The sequence below is a fragment of the Conger conger genome, chromosome 15 (genome assembly GCF_963514075.1).
Source record: "Conger conger chromosome 15, fConCon1.1, whole genome shotgun sequence".
Taxonomy (NCBI): domain Eukaryota; kingdom Metazoa; phylum Chordata; class Actinopteri; order Anguilliformes; family Congridae; genus Conger; species Conger conger.
This window is the reverse complement of record NC_083774.1, coordinates 15,940,099-15,962,603: the sequence shown is the minus strand read 5'-3', so window position 1 is coordinate 15,962,603 and position 22,505 is coordinate 15,940,099. Positions and strand designations below refer to the sequence as shown.

The 22,505-nt window shown below is 43.0% G+C and overlaps 2 protein-coding genes across 3 annotated transcripts; one reads left to right on the top strand and one right to left on the bottom strand.

The window, feature by feature from the left end:
* Positions 1-571: 571 nt before the first annotated feature.
* LOC133111899 (myelin expression factor 2-like) lies at positions 572-11,556 on the bottom strand. 2 transcript variants are annotated; one of them, XM_061222536.1, is made up of 18 exons: positions 11,300-11,556; positions 10,266-10,474; positions 9,443-9,495; positions 8,428-8,435; positions 8,227-8,320; positions 7,957-8,139; positions 7,151-7,304; positions 6,617-6,666; positions 5,966-6,026; positions 5,621-5,722; positions 5,061-5,111; positions 4,781-4,876; positions 3,367-3,450; positions 2,950-3,033; positions 2,647-2,706; positions 2,211-2,359; positions 2,002-2,053; positions 572-942 (listed from the first exon to the last, which is right to left on the bottom strand). In XM_061222536.1, the coding sequence occupies exons 1-18, from the start codon at positions 11,401-11,403 to the stop codon at positions 779-781; spliced, it is 1,758 nt and encodes a 585-aa protein (XP_061078520.1). In that variant the 5' UTR covers positions 11,404-11,556; the 3' UTR covers positions 572-778. The 2 variants fall into 2 exon arrangements, with proteins under 2 accessions (XP_061078520.1, XP_061078519.1); XM_061222535.1 differs by lacking the exon at positions 2,647-2,706 and having other exon boundaries at positions 8,428-9,495.
* Positions 11,557-14,739: 3,183 nt separating this feature from the next.
* On the top strand, positions 14,740-18,653 carry LOC133111943 (cortexin-2). Its single transcript, XM_061222587.1, has 3 exons — positions 14,740-14,823; positions 14,925-15,356; positions 16,363-18,653. Exon 3 carries the CDS (start codon positions 16,451-16,453, stop codon positions 16,694-16,696), a length of 246 nt encoding a protein of 81 aa, XP_061078571.1. The 5' UTR covers positions 14,740-14,823; positions 14,925-15,356; positions 16,363-16,450; the 3' UTR covers positions 16,697-18,653.
* The last annotated feature ends 3,852 nt before the right edge of the window (positions 18,654-22,505 follow it).

The window sequence follows — 22,505 nt, the reverse complement described above, 5'->3', positions numbered from 1 at the left end:
CAAGGTCCATCCAAGCTCCAGGTTGAACAGGGTAGAACAGGCTTGAAGAATGATATTTTGTTTGTCCCCCGAGAGAAGCATCAACACGTACCAGTCACTTACCGGTAATCTTCACATTGATCACACTTTTTCCTCCCCAGGTTTATATATATATATATATATTGTTAAATTGTTTCAAAACCCAACTGTCAACAATTCAACTGTCATTTTTATATCAAACTGTTTTTACTATTAAAGTAAAAATGGACATACATTCATTTGTTTATGGTTATTACCCAGTTACTACCTACTCTCCAGCCAATTGCTTTAACTTTAGAAAAGTGGGGTAGGTTGACAAGGTTCACATACCGGTTATGAAATATTTCACAACTGTACAAATAACGTAGATGCCAACAGTGCGATCAATATAGCAAACACGCAAATAATCACATTTCTATAGTTGCAAGTGTCAAAATTCTCAAAAGTTATGAGCACACTGATTTTGCCAAGACAAATTGCACTGTGGCACCAGCCAGTTGGAGGCCAATCTAAAATTAACTCAACCTTACAGGAAAATAAATGAAGGATCCAGTTAAATTTTTAAAAAGCTTATTTATTCAAATAAACCGGTGACCCACAAATTAAAAATGGTTTACAAAAAAACAAAAAAGTAACGGTACACAAACTAATCCAGTGACAGGCTGGTGACATCATTTGGGACTTGACTGAATGCTTTGCGGGGTGCGAACTGTTTTTAAAACAAAACCGGAGCAGGCCCTGGGGCGCAGCGCGGCCGCCCTCATGCGTTCCGGTCGATGCGGACGTCCACCTCTCTCCCGTTGATCTTGGTTCCGTTCATGAGCCTGCAGGCCTGCTCCGCGCTCTCCGGGGTGTCGAAGCGGACCGTGCCGCAGCCCTTCGACTTCCCGTTCTCCATTTTGATTTCCGCGAACATCACCTGACCTGGAAACACAGGCAAGGCAGGCCTTTCTGTACCGAACAGCAGGCACTCGAACGCTAACGGCGACCGCTAACGAGCGCAATGCAATGACTTGGGAAACACGAAAGGGCAGTTGACCCAAATATTTTATTAAGGCCTTCCCACTTGCATATTAAAGTATGATGTATCCAATCCAGATAACTTGTCAAATCTCAGCTGAATTTTCATGATTTACTGCAGCTCATCCAGATACAATAGACCACAATGGAACACTTTCGTGGTGTGTTCAGTGTGATAATTTCCATGAAAATAAAAAAATAAAAACCTCAACAGCTAGGCCCCTTTCCAAAATATAATGCCACAGTCAGTTAAACATTCACAGAGATTAATGTGTGCATGGTTCCATTGATAACTATTTCTACCGAAGTACAGCATCGGGGCAAATGTTGGAGCAGCATCTCAAAACTAAACTATGAAACTTGAAGTCGGGACATAACATGACATGACGTTGGTAGAATAAGACTTTGTTGTAGCTTCAAGCACACTTTAAAGCACAAAACAGCTTCCAAATTCATGGTGGAGATGAAAACGGGTCGCAGAAGAAAATGTGAAACTTACTTAGGCCTATGTTGACTACAGACCTTAGACCTTTCTGCATAAATCCAAAACTCTATGGGGACAAAAGCAGTGGAAATCTACGGCTCAAAAAAGCTCACTTCCGGGCTACAAACTTACCATATTGTGATTTTGCTGACAGCGGATGAACACATTTGGCACACTGGTAGAAGCAGTAGTTCTCCATAAAACTGCACAAATTAAGCTCTCTGAATGTTCATGAGGCACCACGGCATTATATTTGGAAAGAAGCATTTCTCTTGAGTTTTTTTTTACGCATTTCAATTCTTGCCGCATTGAGCCCCACAAAAATATGGTCCCATTGAGGTCCATTGCATCAGGGTGAGCTGCAGTAGATGCCAATAAAACTTGGCAAAGCTCAGCAAAACTTTTCTGGATGTATAGACTGCACCGTCAAGGCCCCCCCCTTTAACAATTATTCGGAAACGCGTCGCAATTCATCTTACCACAGTGGCTGAAGTTTTCCTTCAGTTTCTGCCAGGTGAGGTCATAAGACAGCTGAAATAAAAGGGTCAAATGAATACGCCATTAATAAAGCCATAAAGCCATTTTTGCCTTCTATAAAGCTCACACAAAATGTGCTGCAGCACATTTGCTTCATACGGTTTAAATTGTGAAGCAGAGTAAGTGAGGATTGTGTGGCGAGGACACGTACGTTTCGCACGAAGATCTGGCAGCCGGCCTTCACCGCTGCCGCTCTGTCGGACATGCCCCCTCCGAAGCCCCCGAACCCGCGGCTCATGTCCATGGCCCCGCCCATCCGGTCGAACCTGGAGCCCAGGCCCATGTTCCCCATCCCGGCGCCTGGCAGAGGAGAGGGCACAGCTCAGACCCGCGCTCTGCACACACGGGAGACTGCGGGGTCCGCTTCCAGCCACCAACGCCACCCCATCTGCACCAGTCACGGCCCAGGCGAGCCCGCAGCCCCCAGTAGTCACGCAGGCGTTAGAGGGGGGGTGCAGGAAGGGGCACACGCATTGTGAAATGGTTTGAAATTCAGGCGCAAAGCTGGAGCCGTTGAGCGGGCCCCTCCAGCAGCAGAGCGAGGTGTTAGCAGATGTGTATCGATGGCAAAAGTGATGATCATGTACCTAATCCAGATCCATTGGGGCCCATGCCAGCATTACCCATGCCAAATCCGCCCATTCCACCTGACAAAGAGAATTCACCTGCAGTCAGCCAACCAGCCGGCACAGTCCATACAAGCAGCTCAGCCGGACAAGCAGGCATCAGATCACCACGTTTTCAGAGTAGCTCAATTTAGCGGTTACTGCTGCATTTTTTGGACTTCAGATTTGTAATCTTGCTATTGGTGTGATGGATGACGCATGCAATCGCGACAGGCATGCGTACACACACACACACACACACACACACACCTGGAGGGTTCTTACCCATTCCTCCGAAAGAGTCCCCAAACCCACGGTTCATTGCCATGTCATTTCTCCCAAAGTCACTCATTCCTGAGCGAAACATATCTGGGGAAATAAAGATTAAATTAATGTGAGTTCACTGTATTTACAGACATTTCACCAGCACACTAATGTGAAAATGTATCACTCGGTTGGCCAGCCGACCTGCTTCCCCGTTGGAGAATCTTCAACAAGCAAGACTATTCAGTCACTGAGTGTTAATTCACCAGTTCATTCTTCCATCCATCCATCCATCCATCCATCCATCAATCTATCCATCCACACTCTAAATAGGTGTTAACCCCTTCTGCAAACAGGAGACAAAATGGAGGGCATATCCACCCTGCAGAAACATGGCATCACCACTTCCTAACAGCCGCAAGCGATTCTGCACAGTACCTGCCATATTGCCGCCTCCCATGCCCGCACCCAGACTCATTGCGCCCATTCCGGCTCCGGAGTTTCCTCTGAAGTCATCCATTCCTGTTAGGGCAGAGACAAGTCAGCATCCTGTCACCGCAGACGAGCGGCCTTCAACAGCGGGGCTGCAAATGGCTGCCAATCCTGAAACTGCTTTCATCGTCCCATTACTTCATATTTATTCAGCAGACCCCATTTAACCACAGAGGGAAACCGAAATGCATTACATTACAATCACTTCACAGATGCTCTTAACCCGAGGGACATACAGTAGAGCAGAGCATCATTCCACTGCAAATAGAGCAGGCTGCCGGGCCCGTTTGTAATGGGCATATTCCTCACCCGTCTGTTTGGTAACTGGAGCCTCAGTTTCAGTCTTTACAGTTATGGAGAAATAATTTAGCAATGATCATCCAAAAGGGTCGCCTTTGATCGAGGCATTATTCTCAAATGCTCACATCTCTGGGAAAACTAGCGTGAAGAACCGCATTCTTTTTGAAAGATTACAAGGGCAACAAACATAAGTTATTCTTATCATAAAATAGTGCAAAATAGTTTAAAATGTTTCTTAATAATTTCCAATAATTTGTGAAAATGCTTATCACCCTAACATCCCAGTTAAAATGATAAATGAAGTTTTATACGGTTATAAGTCTTATATGTGAATATAATAAGTCTTTCGGGACCAGACTATGATGTTCTGGTTCAGCATTCAAACAGAAACCACACCTTTGCAAAAAATAAATAAATACTTTTACTAATAATATAAATTAAAACGCTTTCATATAGAACTGCTGTGTGGACATAATAGAACCTCAATGTGCAAGATTATATTGACTATGGCTTAAGGTTGTGAAATATCTCCCCCCCCCCCCCCCCCCCCTTTCCTGTGTCCAAAGAGTGAATTGCGTCAAGATATGGTCCATAATCAGGACTAAGAATAAACTGATAGTACTGTACACAACGGTCAGCTTCACCCGATTGCATGTGTGCAAAAATAAAATGGAAAATCAATTAAATGCATAATAAACTTAAGCCCTCTACATAAGTTCCTCTACTTTTTATCGGGTTCATCTGGTATTTCCAGATTGTAGGCCAGGCTTCCAATTAGTCGATTGTCCAGAAGCAAAAGAAACAAATCAGTAGTTAAGGAGCATAGCACTGATCCCACCTCCTGCACTTTAACAGGCTGCCCCAGTTAGAGCGAGGCCCCGATTGGCTGAGTGACATGCCATTCAACTGGCAAGGGCACAACCAAGCACAGTCAGTCTTTCTACAGGATGTCGATAATTACTTCACACGGGTGTATGACTGACCGCACAGGACGGCTGCAGCCACTGTGGAGCTGGTGAAGGCTCACTGCACGGGCGTGAAGAGACGGGGCCGGACTTACCATTGCCCCCCATCCTGCCCATGGAGGCCATGTCTCTGCCGCCGAATCCGCCCATGTTGCCCAGGCCGTCCATGCCAAAGCCACCACCGCCCATTCCTGGGGGAGAGAAAGACTGTCAGTCTTTCAGCCAGCCCTGGAGCTCGCCTCCACTGTGCACGAGGCATTCAGAGAGAAGGCTAAACCCTGCATCAGATCTATGCCAACACCAATAACCAAGTGTGCAAGAACCAAGGGAGCAGAGGGAGGGGGAAAGCTTTTTTTTTTTAAAAGGGGGACAAACCTCCCATTCGTCCCATTCCTCCCATTCCTCCAAATCCAGACCCGTCCATACCTGGAAACAGAAGCAGAGTCAGCGCACAGAAGGGTGGTTGGAGTAAAAATATAGCATTTGAAATGGAAGCTTTGAATTTAGGTCAAAAAGGTAGCTAGCATTGGGTCACAGTGCATCAGGAAATATCACATGCCCAAATTATACACACACTCCTGAAAAAAAATTTTTTAAACACATATTGGCTGAATTCATTTTAAAATCTTTGGGTAACTCAAAACAGAATTTTTGGCCATTTGAGGACCACATTATAGTGCACATCTGAGGTAAGGTGTACTGCTGTGACTAAGTAGGCCAATGCAGAGCTCCTCAAGGTCTCTTGGGGACAAACTCCCCAAAATGGAGATAGGACTTCAACATATAGAAAACATCTTCATCTCACATCAGACTCTTCTGCAGCAACAACAGGTCAAACCCCCCTCGCACCCTCCTGCCACAGAGCCCGCCACCAAGGGGTCGCGCCCATCAGGCGATCGGCCAGGCCGTAGTTAGCGATCGGCCTTCTGACTCACCTCCAGGGCCCATGTTGCCCATGGATCCACCCCCGCCCACTCGGTTTGCGTTGATCGGCTGCCCTCCTGGACCCAGACCCATTCCGATTCCACTGAGACCCCCTGTAGAAGCACAACAGCATTATATTCCAATCCCACTGAGACCCCCTGCAGAAGCACAACAGCATTATATTCCAATCCCACTGAGACCCCCTGCAGAAGCACAACAGCATTATAACTCAGCTTCCACGCACACTTCAGCACCAAACGGCCCAACTTCTGTCGCCAAGGGCAACAGTCCTTTTTGGCCACAGATGACCGAAAGCATTCCAATGGCTAAGCCAGGAAGGAGGGTGCGGGACTCACTTGGCAACTGCGGTGCTTTCTCCACCGGGCGGAAGTCATCCATGGGGATGGACTTATCATCCTGCAGGGACACGGATGGGTCAGGGAACAAGAACCTGGTGCAGCGACTAAAACTATCCCACTTTCTGACTGGTTTTCACATTCTGCAGGTAAGACTGCTGTTATTTTGGGAGACTGAACTGGGACAGTCAGCAAGTGGGTTTTCTGGTACTCTGAGCCATGGCCAAATGCACGTATAAGCAGCAGATAAGCTCTCTCCGCATTGCGCATTTGTCCTGAACAGTTCCTTCCATTTTGTTTCAAAGGCATCATTTGCCATTCATTTCAGCAATAACCAACCGCTTATTGCTGAAATGGTCAAATCCAGGTGCGAGCGTGTAATAAGATACTGTACTCGGAACCTTAAATAGCAATAATCTGAGGCTGTGAAATTGGCACGTTGTGGTTTATAGACAGAATAAAAATAAATAAATAAAAAATTACGATGACTATTTCTGTTTCGAACAGCGCTTCATGTGTATTTTACTAGTTATGGATGTGATGCTTTAACTTGTGGAAGAACCTATGCACTTAAGCCGCTTTGGATCAAAAGCGTCTGCCAAATTACTAAAATGTAAATTTAAAATGAATACAGGTGTGGAAAAACCTTACCATTTTTACATGCATGGGCCGGTCAAACAGCATCTGTCCGTTGAACATAGCTTAGAATCACAGTCAAGGAAGCACATTCAGGCAGAGAGGCAGTTTCTCACACACGATGACTAACACCCAACAGAGGCTCCTGAGGAGTGGTGATGAGTCTCAACCCAGCCCCCATGATTCATCACTTCCCACATGACCACCTCTACTGGGCCTCTGGGGCCATCGGAGGGAGGCTCCTAAATGGATATCAACATCTTGGCTGGAAATCAAAAACTTATTTTTAACCAATCAAACTGCTTTGTGCCACAGCAGAATACAAATCATAGGTTAAAATCAGTGCATCATTGTTAGCATGTTAGCCTGTCCCATTTTTTGGTTCATGAAGCCACACACATCCCTAGCAAAGACCCTAACCAACCCACCACCCTTTTGCAGCAGACTGTATGGCTATACCTCTAGGTAGCGCTTGGCCACGGTCATGTATCTGGCTAGCCTTAAAAGAACGCAGAAACAAACATCAGATGACCGTGTGGTGAAGGATACAGATGGCCTGCACAGCCTCCAGGGCCTGGTCGAAGGTCACCGTGCCCATCCCTCTGCTCTTTCCGTCTTTGTCCGCTTTGATATCGGAGCGCTTGACCGTCCCGGCCATGCTGAACACCTCCTTCAGCTTCCTCCAGCCCACTTTAAAATCCAGCTGAGAAGAAAAGATGGGGAGGACAGAGATGGTCCCGAATGTTAAATCCTGGTTTGCGTCTCAAAATTGACAAGTACTGCTTTCATCCAAAATGGAGGTTAGTAACTTAGCTACCAGACGACATCTCACGTTGATGAACTTAAGACGTATTTCTGGATTCATGAGGATCAAGGAGAAAATCTGGTCACAAACGGTGAAACTCGTTCACCTAATCTCAGTTTTTGGTACAATGCAGTGTAGCCGCAGCCTGTGTTCATGTGCAAGACAGGCAGCATCCCGCCATGCACGTTTCCCTTGGTGAACAAACACACAAGCGCTGGTCACCTCCAAACACACGAGCGCTGGTCACCTCCAAACACACGAGCGCTGGTCACCTCCAAACACACGAGCGCTGGTCACCTCCAAACACACGAGCGCTGGTCACCTCCAAACACACGAGCGCTGGTCACCTCCAAACACACGAGCGCTGGTCACCTCCAAACACACGGGCGCTGGTCACCTCCAAACACACGAGCGCTGGTCACCTCCAAACACACGAGCGCTGGTCACCTCCAAACACACGAGCGCTGGTCACCTCCAAACACACGGGCGCTGGTCACCTCCAAACACACGAGCGCTGGCCACCTCCAAACACAGGGAGAGCGAAACTCACGTTGGCCACGAACACGGTGGTGCCGAGCCGCCCGGCCTGCAGGGAGCTGAGGATCTCGTGCGGGATGTTGGGATTGTTGGCAATGGAAGGAGGGATGTTCATGCCCCCATCCTGACCCCGGCCTCCCGGGTACATCCCTCCCGAACGCTGCAGCATTCTACGAGCGTGCTCGCCATCGGGGTCCTGGAAACAGACACACACAGACGTAAGGATTCCCTCTTCAGAAGACATTCACTCCCTGAAAAGGATTACATACGGATTTTGACTCACCTCCTTGATGTTCAGTGGCCGGCCGTTTAGATCATGTTTATTCATCAGCTCAATCGCCTTCTTCACAAACTCCTCATCTCTGAACTCCACCACACTGGACCGAGTGAAACGCATTCATTAGAACAGGTACGCCGCATCACTTCACTGTGGCATTTCTGTCTGAAAACGGATTAAAACCGGAATGGAAAAATAAATACGTACCCACAACCCTGAAGGAGCACCATGGGGCAACCAGGAGCACACCGTCATCAGAGGGAAAGAAAGATAGAAGCACAGAAGATTAGCACCTCAAGACTTTGAATTCAAGCGTTTCCAGCTGTCTCTTGACAATTCAGGTCACTAAAACATTACACTGTATTGTCAGAAATTTGCGATGATCCTAGTGAGAAACTTTGAAGCAGGTTCAATTTTTCCACTGTTCTTTGTCCTTTGCCATCTCCAGGTTCAGAAAAGGCCAACAAGACTGTGCATATAATAAATAGGTCTCAATTAGATTAACATAAACAACAGAAAAATAACAGTGGAGGGAAAATACTGAATTATTTTACTTACACTTTACTTAAATGCAGAAATATGCAATGAAAACTGAAATAACTGCTTGTGAAAAACATTTATCATTTGTGATAGGTGAACAGAAATGTCAGTAAAAAGGTGTTTTTGAAATTAAACAATTGTGAGTAAAAGCAGTTGCGAGAGTTGTCTTGATGTTCATGGTGTATGCATTGTGCAACATTAGAAGGATGCATTCATTTGCAGACCCAGTGGTTCTAGATTGAGAAGAAAATTGACAGTCTTAAAGAGAACATTCACATACCTTCTGCTGATCAAATCAACACACAATTTTTTTTTTTTTTTAATGGTCAATCTTTGGAACAAATCCTGACCAAAAAAAGTCCACTGTGCATTTCCATTGATTAATTAAACAGCCAAACTGAGCCACCAATTGAAAACTGCCATAAAAGTACAATATTTCCTTCAAGGAAATGTAATCATATATATTTTTGTTTTTTAACATTTTCCAAAAATCACAGGAATATTCAACAAACCACCCCTGTCAAAAAGGTCAATCTACAACCAACAGAAACTGGCTCTAGCCACAAGCTCTCTCCAGTTCAAAAACAGCCTGAAATGCATTTACCTGGTAAAACACTTGATATAATGAGAAGCACAGAGGACATTTAACGCCTCTGCATCAAGTCGTCCAAATATCACTTACCCTGGACTTTCCTTCAGCATCCTTAAAGAGCTCCACGTATGTAACCTCACCGACTACGAGACATACAAAGGGAAAATACCAAAAGAAACAACAGCGTTTAAAAGGCCAGTTCTCTCTCCAACGTTTCCCCTTGGCACAAACACTACGGAGGAAAACGCCATTATTTCAGAAGTCCACCAGAACATTCCACCAGGCAAAACCATGCCCCTCTCTTCATTGACTGGCATATCCATCCACCACAGACAGAAAATGCCGCTGTGCAGAGCCTTGGACATAAGAACTTGAGTGTATGGAACATATCATTAAACAAGTTTCCAAAGACCATACAACTTAGCTGTTTTAAGGTGACCATCCACCCCTTAACATTTTCAAGAACACACATTTTCTATTGAAGCTAAATTCCAATAGTTGGAAAAAAAGCAGTGCGCATCAGAGCGATATGCTCATTTTTCAGGAAAAAACAAGCTTGTGTCACCTTACAACAGGTACAATAAAAACACAAGACTGCAATACATCAACACGGAGTGGTTACATTGTGGAGCTAAGCAATACTACAAACAAACCTTTAAGTAAAATAATATACACATCTTTGAAAAACGTAGGTACACACATTTCGGTCAATAATTCCTACCAAGACAGAATTGGCACAGACAATTGCCCAATTTTAAATGAAGAAATCCAATGAGAACTACCTGACAAAACAGTATCTTTAGAACCAAATCAGTGTCAAAGCCCACCTTCCAGAGAATACTCTCAAACCCATATGAAACCGCTCTTAAAACAGGAGGAACTTGTCTGGAATCTTTGTCTCCGATATCTTTACCTTTTTCTCTCATAAGATCTTTGATGGCCTGCCACTTCATGTCGTATGGGATATTGCTGATAAACACTCGGTTTCTCTGGCTGCTCTTCCTGTCGGCGGCATGTTTGTCTTTGGAGTAGGGCTGAAACCTGTTTGACTTCTTGTTAACAACTGATGTCTTTTCCTTCAGCTCCGATTTCTCCTGTGGAGCTTCGTCAGAATCACTGAGGCTAAGAAAAAACAGTGTAATATTTAAAGGCAATATTGTAAGTTAAAGACAACGCCACACTCAGTTCAGTTAACTTAGCCAAAAGGAACCGTTGAATGCTACATGTTATACAATGACGCAAAACGCCCATTGGGTTAGGTACCATTAGCGATTGCAAATTAGCTAACGTTAAATAAATACAAAGATGCTTATGGCAAATTGCCCCTGGTTACCTAGCAATAGTTAGCTATCGGCAACGACGCGGAGGGGGCGAGATTGTAATCTGCAAGGCGTCCTGCTAGCATTAGTTAGCCAAGCAGATGATGTACCTTAAAGCAGATAAATGCTAATAAATCAACAAAGAACCGCAAGCGGATCAGCTTTCTATGATGTATCTCACAAATACAAGAAACATCAAGTCGAAATACACATGTAACAAGCCGAAAAGATTGTTAAAACTTTGCAGGCAAGAGGTGGCTTGGAGCTTTCCATTGTTTCTGCCATTGCATTGTTTCGAAGACCCATTAACTTACGTTAACCTCTTGCGCCTAGCTAGCGCTTTAGCTAACTGTACACACGGGTGGAAATTACTAGCCAATTCGTAAGTTAACGTTGCAAATGCCTCACGTTATAACTCGTCAACAATGCAGCTGGTTACACAATACAACTAAAACATGACTTATGGAGGCCTTCGCAACCGGCATTTCGAAGGTATGCTAACACGAACGTTAGCTAGCTAGGCTAATATGAGTGGCCATTCCAGTCTCCATCTTAGCTAACAACATGCTAACGTTATCCGACTGCGAAAAAAAAAACCCAAATATAGTTTTCTAGTTATGCTAGGTACATTTTCTCGCCATTTGTGGTTTCCGGCACCGGTTCGTTTTCGGCCTCTGTGGTCGCACAGGTTTCTTCTTGTTTGTCCTCAGACTCCAGAATCACGTCAGCCATCCTTCTAGCTTTTGAATGAAACACAAAATGCCCCTCTTCCTAACTGCGCAATTCAAATCGGCACTCGGCAGGAGTGTCCCGACAGCTCCTATCGCGAGAATCAGCAGGAATTTGAAAGAACAGTGTCTAATTAGATACAGGCTACTTCTAGGTCGCAAGGTACCCCCGTTTTAAACCTGGTAGCCTACTCAATTAGACTAAATTCGATTTTGAATGGTGAATCTCTATACCGACCAAACAACTGTAGGCTATATAAAATCAGACTATGAACAGGTGGGAGTTTTTTTTTTTTTTGCCGAATGCGCACACAATGCAATCACATGCAGTGCATCACATTACTTCGATTATTTTGGGGCGCACGACTTCAAATGTTATTTGGTATTCGAGGTAAAATATTTTTGTGTCTTAACATAAGATAGCACTGATTTTACCGCAGTACTTAGAAATGACGATTCTTAACCTAGCTAGTTCCAAAGACCCATCACTCATGCGTGACAGTAGGATAGGCTAAGCAGCAGACCAACAATAACCTTGTGTTATTGCGATAACAGTTATTGGCAAGCTGATCTTGACCCTTCTGCACACCATTGACCTTCCAGCAGAGGAAAGAGCCCTGCAAGATAATCAGGTTCCCATTGTCACCTAGGCAACACACCAGAATACATAATAGTGTACATTATCATATCTAATTTTATATTCCCCAACCAACACCATGAAATTCCAAAGCAAATGCCCCCACCAGAAGAAGAACAGTCTCAGAACAGTACTATTTTTGGGGTCCTGTTAATTGGGTTTCAAGTAATCTAATGTGCTTTCTGAGACTGTATCATTCACTCAGAATCTTACTTTAATGATTTGCCATGAATGACTCACAAGATTTTAATTTTTTTAAGGAAACACACTGGAGTGTCTTTTAGAACTAATCATAATCCCTGTAAAAGTTGAGGACAATGTGATAAAATAAACCACCTGAAGGGATCCAAACCTATTCCCTGTGAGGCAGTGATTGGGTTTTCGAACCTAGTGCACTGCTGAGGAAGGTACTTTAATATCTACTTTAATAACTGTACATCCTGTTTTCAAACTAAGCACTGTGAAAATGTTCAGCTCTGTAAATAAACAGAATTTTATTTGTCTAGGTAAGTCAGACTGAGATAGAAATCTCTTTTGCAAGGAAGACCGTACACATGCACGCACACACGCACACACACACGCGTGCGCACATACACACACACACAGACACACACACACACACACTTGTACTGCAGTGTGTGCCAACACCAATGTCTCTGATACTCACATCGTCAAGATCTTCAGGGAAAATGTTTTCTTTCTCAGCACAATTAAATCAGATACACCAATTAGCAGGGACAATTTGAAGAAATAACTATCGATGGGCAAACACATTCAATGTTTCAATAATTTTAAGATGATGAAAAAAGAAATTTTCAGTGTGCAATAAACATGAATCAATGCTGAAAGGGAAAAAGTAAAAAAGGAAGGAAAAAGTTATCTGAACTTTTATTCTGAGTAACATTATTCAAAGAGCTCAAGTGAATGTGAAAAATGTGTGTGATTTTTAAAAAGTAATTGCAGGGATGGGGGACTCTTACAGGATCTGTAATCTTTAATCAGTAACAGGTTAATCACTGTTAACTTAAAATACATTTTATATTCAAGAAAAGCCCACATTTATTCCAGTCAATGTAAATGTGCATAATCAATTAATTTTATACCAATTACTAATTATTAACTGATTATTTTGTAATAAATTTTATTTTTATTTTGGTTGTCACAATCATCAGAGGTCATCGTTTTATCTTTGTTAATAATTCAATCTCTTATCTCCTCACATATGTCTTCATGCTTTTATAATGGGTCAAACACCAATGGACTTAAATGGCACTTTTAAATTCAGTTTTACATCTGCCCGGAAGCTGCTAAAAGTAAGCCACTCTTAAAAGCAATAAATCAAATAAAGAAATATCTTTTTCACCTGTATTAACATTACATAAGAACGATAAAATACCAGTGTAAGCACAGCTGCTATCATGGCTGTATTGGATGACTATCTCCCCCTGTTCTCTTGCCAATGAGCAATTTGAATAAAATAACTGGGCACTCATATTTACTCAGAGCACATCTTATCGATCAAGACCTGGCAAATTCATTTTTCTCTGCTATACCATATATTTTATTATAAAACTACAAGGGACATAAAATAAAGTAAAGTACATATTTTTGAAAATATTTTCACTGCAATGTTTCTGTCACCAAAGACACATGTAATGTGAGAAAAATGTTAACATTTAAACATTTATTTCAGTTAGCTCTCAGGAGGTTATGAAAGTGTTGGTCTGAAATAATGCATGAGGCACTGTGGAGTCTCAATTCAACTGTAAATACTGACAGATGTGCATGCAAGAAACTATACTGTGAAACATCAGCAGTTTGTTTCACAGCAAGCATAGGTGGAAAGTCAGAAAGTACAAGTCAGAAAGTAGAAGTCCTGTGATGCATTTTTTCCATCCATGAACTTTTTAATTTGTTCTACCTCCTGGTTGAATAATTGTGCTCAGAAGCAAATCCAGGTGAGGACTTTCATTTTGTGAACCTGGATCTTCCACCTCCAAGATGAAGAAATACAACAACAACAAGAATCAGAATAAAGCAGTACAAATAAGGACAAATTAAGAAATCGGTACTGTTCCAGTACATTTTTGACATTCAGCAGGAACTCAGATGGACCTGCGCAGTTTAATATTACATACATTACATTTTACTGCTAGATTACTGAATTAATGCAGGTTAAGAACCTTGCTCAATGATACAATGTGTTACATTTGTACAATGTTCCCCAGCTGGGAATCTAAACTACAACAGCACCTTGGAATTCAAACCCACTTTCTAACAATTACGCACCTTTTTAAAATACAATGAGCAAATGTTTGTTTATGAGACATGCGAATAAAGGATACAAAAAACTGCCTGTATTCAAGTTCAAACCTGACCAAAGGAATTGATGGCTGTATATTGCTGTGCACAAATGTAGTGTGTAGTCTCTATCTCGCCAATAAATAAATAAATAAATAAATAAAAATCAAGACCAGGGCCAGCCGTTTGGCAACTAAAATAAATACATTCACTCGACATCCTAACAGATGTTTTGGAAATAACGAAATAAAGACGAGTGGTCGGTCTGCGGAGACTCATTGCATGCTGCAGCCATGACTCCGCTTGCAGTGTGCAACTGAAGCCGGTGACTGAGAAGGGATGGACCGGGTGAGGCGAGCAAGTGTCAGTCGTGCGGACAGCGCGTGTTTTTTGGAGGGATGTGCGTAGAGGCTGAATGATAATGAGAGCGGCAACAAGCGAGAAGCCGCGCATCTCGTAAAAAGATTTCTGGTCCCGAAGCAACCGGTGAGTTGGGCGAGCTCGTTAAAAAATTGTTATCACTGAAGGGGAGCTCTTTGGAAGTCCACGCACTACCACAAACGGAGAGGGGGGCTATTCTTCTGCAGCTAATTGAGAGTGGCCATGGGTGGATCAGCGCTGTGCCGACTGCGTTTCGGCGAGCGGAGAAAGGGGAGCGCTCGTGCAGGATCGCGAGCAACAGGTTTGTGGAAATGAGGCCAAAATGAAGGTGAGCTGCACTCCGTTCCAACCCTCGCAACGAGACGAGATCATCATAAACATCATATAAACGCAGCATCCGTCTCAGTCTGCTGGCACCTGCTCCATAGCTCAGCGCTTGCTGCCTGCAACCGGGCTGTGCCCTGGTTCGTCCGGCGTGGTTTATGGTGAAAATAAATTCTAAATTCCTCATAAACGTATGATTTTATGTGAAGACATTTTATTCATGAGGAATTGTCGCGCTCGTTCACTGCTTGTTGCTGTGCCACAGCCTTGTTGACGAAAATATAGCTACCACCGGCTGCTGCTGCGAGCAACAGGTAAGATTTCTCTGTTCATATTTCCTGTCATTATAATGCATTGTTTGTCAGGAATGTTAATTTTTGGGGCCTTTTCTAAACTTGCATTGGCTGGTGATGTTATTGTGTTTTGCTATTTAAAAAGGGCAGTATTGTGCAAATAAGCTAAGGGCAATTTAGGGTTAAGTTATAGGCTACAGCACACACTAAATAAAAACGGAAATTAAACCAGCACGGTTTGCATTTTGGTTGGTTTGTCATGTGCTTTTTAATATACTGGTCTTGATATTCTAAAAACCGATTCCAACTGGAGAGTGCCATTACATATGTCAGTGGAATAAAGAATCCCATTACGACTGAAAAATAGACTCCACTGTCAGTCACGTCTGTGAAAGGTCCCCAGGCCGTGTTTGGTCCAACGCAGACCCATCAGTTTTGCAGATCAAAATTATATGCAGCCATAATTTAAGAATTGTGTTTTATAATTTTTTTAAAAACGGCATAGTAGGCCATTTAAATGTAAACGATGTCTGGCACTAACTAGAAGCACAATAGATGATTATGATGATTATGATGATTATTATTATTATTATTCCCTTGTGTAAAATCCATCTTTACCAGCTTGAAGTGACCCAGCCATAGCTTGAGCTGGTCAAATCATTTTGAGTATGGGGCCGGTCTGAACTGGTTTACCTAGCTTGAGCTGTTTTTATCAGCAGGGTTATTATTATTATTTTTATTATTATTATTGTTGTTTGAAATGTCCATCACCAGCATTGTGTCCAAGTGTGAGAGTGAGGCTTCATGAACCCCAGAATGAACGGAGCCACCATTATTAGCCACCGTTATTAGCAATTCACAGATCTGAACCAATAACTTTGACTTGCTGTGCAGATCCTTTGATTGGTGCATAGCAGTCAGCGGATTAATCAGGGACAGTAGCTCCACCAATTACAGGGCTTGTGAAAGCTCACTCCCACATCAGCAGCACTGGACCACCCTTTCGTTTCTCTCTTTAATCGACCAGGCTGGCCGCGGCCCCGCCCGAACCCTGACCGTGGCCCTGCCCAAACACTGACCGTTCCCCCTGGGAGAGATGAGGCGCGCTGCTCATCATGTGTAGCATCCACTTCAACCACTCTCTGGCCGCCATGAACGGGAACGAGCTGATGGCCCACTCCCTCTCCCTGGAGCAGAAGACGGCCTTCGCCTTCGTGGGGATGCTGCTCATATTCCTGGGGCTGCTCATCATCAGGTGCTTCCGGATCCTTCTGGACCCCTACAGCAGCATGCCCTCATCTACCTGGGCCGACGGGGTGGAGGGGCTGGAGAAGGGAACCTTTGAGTATGCCCTCACCTAAACTGCGCCCTCTGGAACATTCTGCAGAAAAGGGGAAAATATCATTTTATTTGACAGTTACATAGCTGTAAGCCTACTCGTTTACCTATGAAAAGGCGCAAGCGCTGTTCTGGGACCTACCTGGTTTGTTCAGCTGGCAAAAGATCACATGGACACAGAGATGGATAGATGTCTCAGGGAAAAAATGGATTGCATCCTAAAATTCATAATTCATAGAACAGGAGAAAGGGGGTATGCGTCTTAAACAAGACATTGGGAACTGAGCCTGTTGCAGTTATTCTTTGATCATGCAAAGCGTCTCCATTTTACATTTGACCACATGCAGTAGATATTAATGTTTTGTATACAAGACAAGCACAGTGTTTTACCCAACTTTTTCAGATGTTTTCCAGTATTACAAGTATTTGATGTAGAGGTTCCAGTTATGATGTCCAAGTAGAAACAACAATGTAAGGTGATTTTAACCAATCACAGTGTTCTGCTATAGACAAGCAAGAATTTTAAGTGATTAATATGTTTCAATGACTGTATCAGTGCTCAGTAGCTCCGCCTATCATGGAGCTGATGGAGTATCACTTCAAGGTACCGGCTCTTGATTGGCTGTTGTCAGTTGATGTATTTTTGTCGAAACACATGGGTAGGTCTGCTGGCTTCACAAACAAACAGAAGGCAAATGTACAATGTCCTGTATTTCACAGACACAAATATGACTGAGGACATTTGATTGTTTTTAAGAAGCCCATATTGCTGTTGAGTATCCATGTCAAAAAAGGAAGATTTATGTTTGTTTTCCACCCTCCCTGCCAACAGAAATATGTGCAAAATGAGAAATTAGCTGTTTTTCCAGATTAAAGCGGTCTTGTCGACACAGATGCACCTCTTGCGACAGCGAAATAATCCCTTGATTAAACGAGGGCCGAAGTGGGTTTATGAACATCAATTCATAAAAGGAAATAAAAAAAACAAAGGCACACTGAGCCAGGGTGCTCTATTATCTCCACACAGTTGGGTACGAAGAGGTATCTGTCACTCACCACCACAATAGCAAAAGGAAAGGTGAGCAGGCTAATGGAGTGTATACCTGTCTGATTCCCATTGGTTCATCCTCTCCACCAATAAGAGCAGAGCAGGGATTCCTTGTTTGAGGGGAGCAGTGTAGTGCATTTCAAGTGTTCCTAGTGCTGTGAATTTGCCTTACTGTAACCATGAATTGGTTAATGTGCCTTCATTTAGAAACCGCAGTACTTCTTCATGAGATTTTGTGTGTATCTGTATGTGTGTGTATATTTGAGTGTGTGTGTGCAAGCAGGAATGTCTATGTGTGTGTATATTTGAATGTGTGTGCAAGCAGGCATGTCTGTATGTGTGTGTATATTTGAGTACGTCTTTGTTTGCATATCTGAGTGTGTGCCTGTGAGTGCACTGTACAGTACATGGGTGTGAGTATATGCGTGGAGTGTTCGTGTATGCATCGAAGAGTGTATCTGTGAGAGTATTTTTTGTGTGTATTTGTGTGTGTGTGTGTGTGTAGATGTGCGTGTGTGTGTGTATGTGTGTGTGTGTGTGTGTGTGTGTGTGTGTAAATGTGTGTATTTGTGTGTGTGTGTGTATGTGTAGATGTGTGTATTTGTGTGTGTGTGTGTGTGTAGATGTGCGTGTGTGTGTGTATGTGTGTGTGTGAGTGTGTGTAAATGTGTGTATTTGTGTGTGTGTGTGTGTGTGTGTAGATGTGTGTGTGTGTGTGTGTGTGTATGTGTAGATGTGTGTATTTGTGTGTGTGTGTGTGTAGATGTGCGTGTGTGTGTGTACGTGTGTGTGTGTGTGTGTGTGTGTGTGTGTGTGTGTAAATGTGTGTGTGTCCTGAGTGTTCTCCTATGCTCACGGCGTCTCTCTGTTGGGACGGAGTCTGAGTCATGGGTTTCTTCCCACTCTTAATAAAATGTATCCGTTGCCTTTGAGACGTTGCTGCCTGGATGTTTCTTCAGGGCCGAAATATCAGAACAGCGCCGCACGGGCACAGGAGGGCTGGCGATCCGAAGATGAAAAGAGACGTTTAGTTTCACGTTTAGTTTCACATTTCAGCAGAGGAAGCCATAAAAGGCAGAGCCGCGTGCTTCTGGCCCCATGTGGAAAGGCCCAGGAATGACAATGAGGGCGTTTGAATATCCAAACGTGTGCCATTTCAGTTAAGAATTTAGGTAACAAAGAGCCTGCAGATTAGTATCCCCAGTTGGGCCAGCCACTCAACTGTAATTTCCTCAGTAAAATACGGGACAATATAAATCAGAGGAGGGGGTCAAATTAAATTCAATGTTCAAGGTTGGTATTTACTCCAATCTCTGCTAATTAGATGAACAATTAAACATTTTTCGCTATATTTCTTTGACCCAATACTCAAGAGACACATTGGCACATACTGAATGTATTTTAGGTAATGAATATGCAATAATGTTTAGCCAAATTATATCACCACTGGCAATAAAACTACCATTAAAATAAATATACTGTATCATTGTAAGTATACACAATGCCAAACACATTGCCACCTGGCCCAGACTCACAGGTTTAACAGCTTCAGTAAATGGGCCACAGCTGTACAGTAGCATTGCATTCGAGGCTTTGGGCCTATAACCAAAAGACCGCAGGTTCAAGCTTCATATGGGACACGGCTATGTAACCCTCAAGTAAGGTATTTAACCGTGATTACATCAGCAGGTGTGCAGTCAAATAATGTTTACGATGACCATAAACTCTGTCCCACATATCTGCTGCTTGCCCGATAACTCAATGTGTTTCAGGAAGGTGGTCTGCATTCTGGACAAAAAATGAAACTTTTGTTCTTTAAAAAAAAAAAATGGTGTCGGATTGCCAGGTGGCACATGTGGTTAAGATGCATTTCTGACTGTGGATACAGCAGGCACTGGTGGTAGTTTTTGGGGAGGGGGGCTCTTGGTGCCCGAACACCTGCCCCTGCCCCTGCCCCAAGGGCATATTTGGTAAAAAAATATGAATTAGTATTATTATTGTTGCCGTCATTCATTTTCATGCATTCATTATATTTTGCACAATAACTGGGTGTCTTAAAACAGTTTTTCTAGGTTTTTCTAGGCCTCACTTTTAGCACCTGCTCCTCTAGTGGCGGGCTGTAGTGTAGTGGTTCAGGTAAATGACTGGGACAGGCAAGGTTGGTGGTTCGAATCCCAGTGTAGCCACAATAAGATCCGCACAGCCGTTGGGCCCTTGAGCAAGGCCCTTAACCCTGCATTGCTAGGTTGTCTCCTGCTTAGTCTCATGAACTGTACGTCGCTCTGGATAAGAGCGTCTGCCAAATGCCAATAATGTAATGAAATGTAAAGGTCTCTGCATGGCCCTAGCACAGAAACCTCTATTTGTCTGTAGCTTTGGGAGGAAGGGTTTCAGTTGGCGGGTTATTCATAGCTCATTTGTCAGTTATCACGCTGTCCAATGGTTGACTTGCAGGCTGCCTGCATCAGCTTCTGACCAGGTAGGGACCGAAAAATATAACTCATATCCAAAAAAGTGACTAATAAGTCAAAAAGTCTACAGTTTTTGCAAGATGACTACATTACTACGAATATGAAACATTTCCATTTTGACATGTCGTTTCATATTTTGTAGAATTCACTTCTGCAAACAAAACTATTTCTGTTCAGGCAATGTAATGAAAAAAAATAACAACTATACATTGCATATATATATATATATATATATATATATATATATATATGCAATGCATTTCTGCAGGACTGTGTGTGTGAATGTGTGTGCATGTGTGTGTGTTATTAAGGTTAAAGGTGGGTGATCACTCTGCAGACAAATGATCTCTTGCACAATGGTTTAGCAGATGAACTGCGACCCATGCTCACACCTGTTATCTCCTGTTCTGCTCTTAGTTCATTCTCTTTGTGCTCTGCCCATGGTGTCCTTGCTTCCTGACCTAGATGGGCACTCCTCCAGGAACAGGAAAATGGTCGACCCAACAACGGGACCCGGCTGGGCCTCTCCAAGCTATAGGAGTTACGGCCAATGATCTTCTGATATAACTTTACCCGGACTTTCTTTAACTGCCCTGTTTTCTGTTTCACACAGTCACTCTGTAAATCTCTCTCTCTCTCTCTCTCTCTCTCTCTCTCTCTCTCTCTCTCTCTCTCTCACACACACACACACACACACACACAGACACACTCAGACCTGTAGAAACATATATTAAAAAAAAGGAAAGTTATTACCACTGTCTGAACAGAAATAATTTTGTTTGCAGAATTTTAGCATGAAATTCTACACACAAATGCGGCCTGTAGCGCAGTGGTTAAGGTAAATGACTGGGACCCGCAAGGTCTGTGGTTCGATCCCCGGTGTAGCCACAATAAGATCTGCACAGCCGTTGGGCCCTTGAGCAAGGCCCTTAACCCTGCGTTGTTCCAGGGAAGGATTGTCTCCTGCTTAGTCTAATCAACTGTACGTCGCTCTGGATAAGAGCGTCTGCCAAATGCCAATAATGTAATGTAATGTAAAAATGCACACAAGCTGAATGAGCTTGGACCAGACTGAATAAAGGCCAGTTGAATAATGAAACCTAAATCTCTGAGCCTCTAAACAGCAAAAACTCTGTCTGACTTGAGAAGATGTATTATGGTGATGTTGTTTTTAAAATAAATGACAAATTCGTTTTCAGGGGACACTTCATGGCCATAGGGAACATTCTTCAGTCACTAATATGCAGAACACGTAACCTTCAAATATGTTAAGCACATATGCTAAAGAGATCTTGTGTATTAAATCCTTCCATGTTTTCCTCATTATTTGCATCGGCAATAAGGAAGCATGCATTTGTTTATAGGGGTGTGGGTCTATCCTTCCGATCAGCCATAGTCTCTTATTAACTTTAACATGGCACAGAAGTAGGATCACATGAGCGTATTCATTTCAGCCTTTCGCCCTGAAGAGGCCACTCTACTGCCTACAGTATCTGTCCTGCAGTGAATGAATGAATAAACTGACTTTTCTTTTTCAAAGATTATTACTGACAATAAGAATAATTCCAAAGTGCATTTCTTTCAACAACTGATCTCTTGATAAACCCAGATTAAGCTGATAATTTTGGCAGAGAGGTCATCGCCTCAACTAAATTTAAGGAGCGATATACAGTACCAGTCAAAAGTTTGGACACACCTTGGTTTTTGCCTGCTTTATCCTATTAATGTTTTATTTTCTTTGTTTGTAATCAAATTCATATGTGGTCAAAGTTCAGATTCTCAGCTTTTAGTAAAGGGTATTTTTTGTACATACAGTACTGGTTTCACCATTACAGTATAATTACAGTAGCTTTTATACATAGCCCCACATTTCAATGTTCGAGACAAATTAACTAGCCATTAACAAGTAATTTAGCCAACAAATGTGTTCCATACTGTATCAGCATAATTTACAGCGGAATCTAGTCCCACCCCCCAATTCCCATTCAAATGCAAAGAGTTATAGTATCGCTTGTAGGACAACATAAAAATAACAGGTTATGTATAAAAAGTGCTATTATTACTACATGGTGAGACCAAAATGTAACACATGGTTTAATAAAACCTGAGAATCTGCACTTTGACCACATATTAATTGTTTGATTACAAACAGTGGAAATAAAACATTAATCAAAAAAACAGAAAAGGGCAAGGTGTATGCAAACTTTTGACTGGTACTGTATTTTCAAAAAAGGCTACCATCTACCTGCATATATGATCCCATCCCAACTTTTCAAAACTGTTTTCAGCAGAAATACTTGCATTTCAGTTCGG

What these genes read in the sequence shown, in the direction of transcription:
- LOC133111943 (XM_061222587.1), top strand. Translation starts at nt 16,451, where the DNA reads ATGTGTAGCATCCACTTCAACCACTCTCTGGCCGCCATGAACGGGAAC.
- LOC133111899 (XM_061222536.1), bottom strand. Translation starts at nt 11,403, where the DNA reads ATGGCTGACGTGATTCTGGAGTCTGAGGACAAACAAGAAGAAACCTGT. An exon ending in GGACTCTTTCGGAGGAATGG is followed by an intron (nt 2,707 to 2,949) that starts GTAAGAACCCTC and finishes TCTCTTTGTCAG; the next exon opens with GTGGAATGGGCGGATTTGGC. An exon ending in GGAAAACTTCAGCCACTGTG is followed by an intron (nt 943 to 2,001) that starts GTAAGATGAATT and finishes CTGTGTTTCCAG; the next exon opens with GTCAGGTGATGTTCGCGGAA.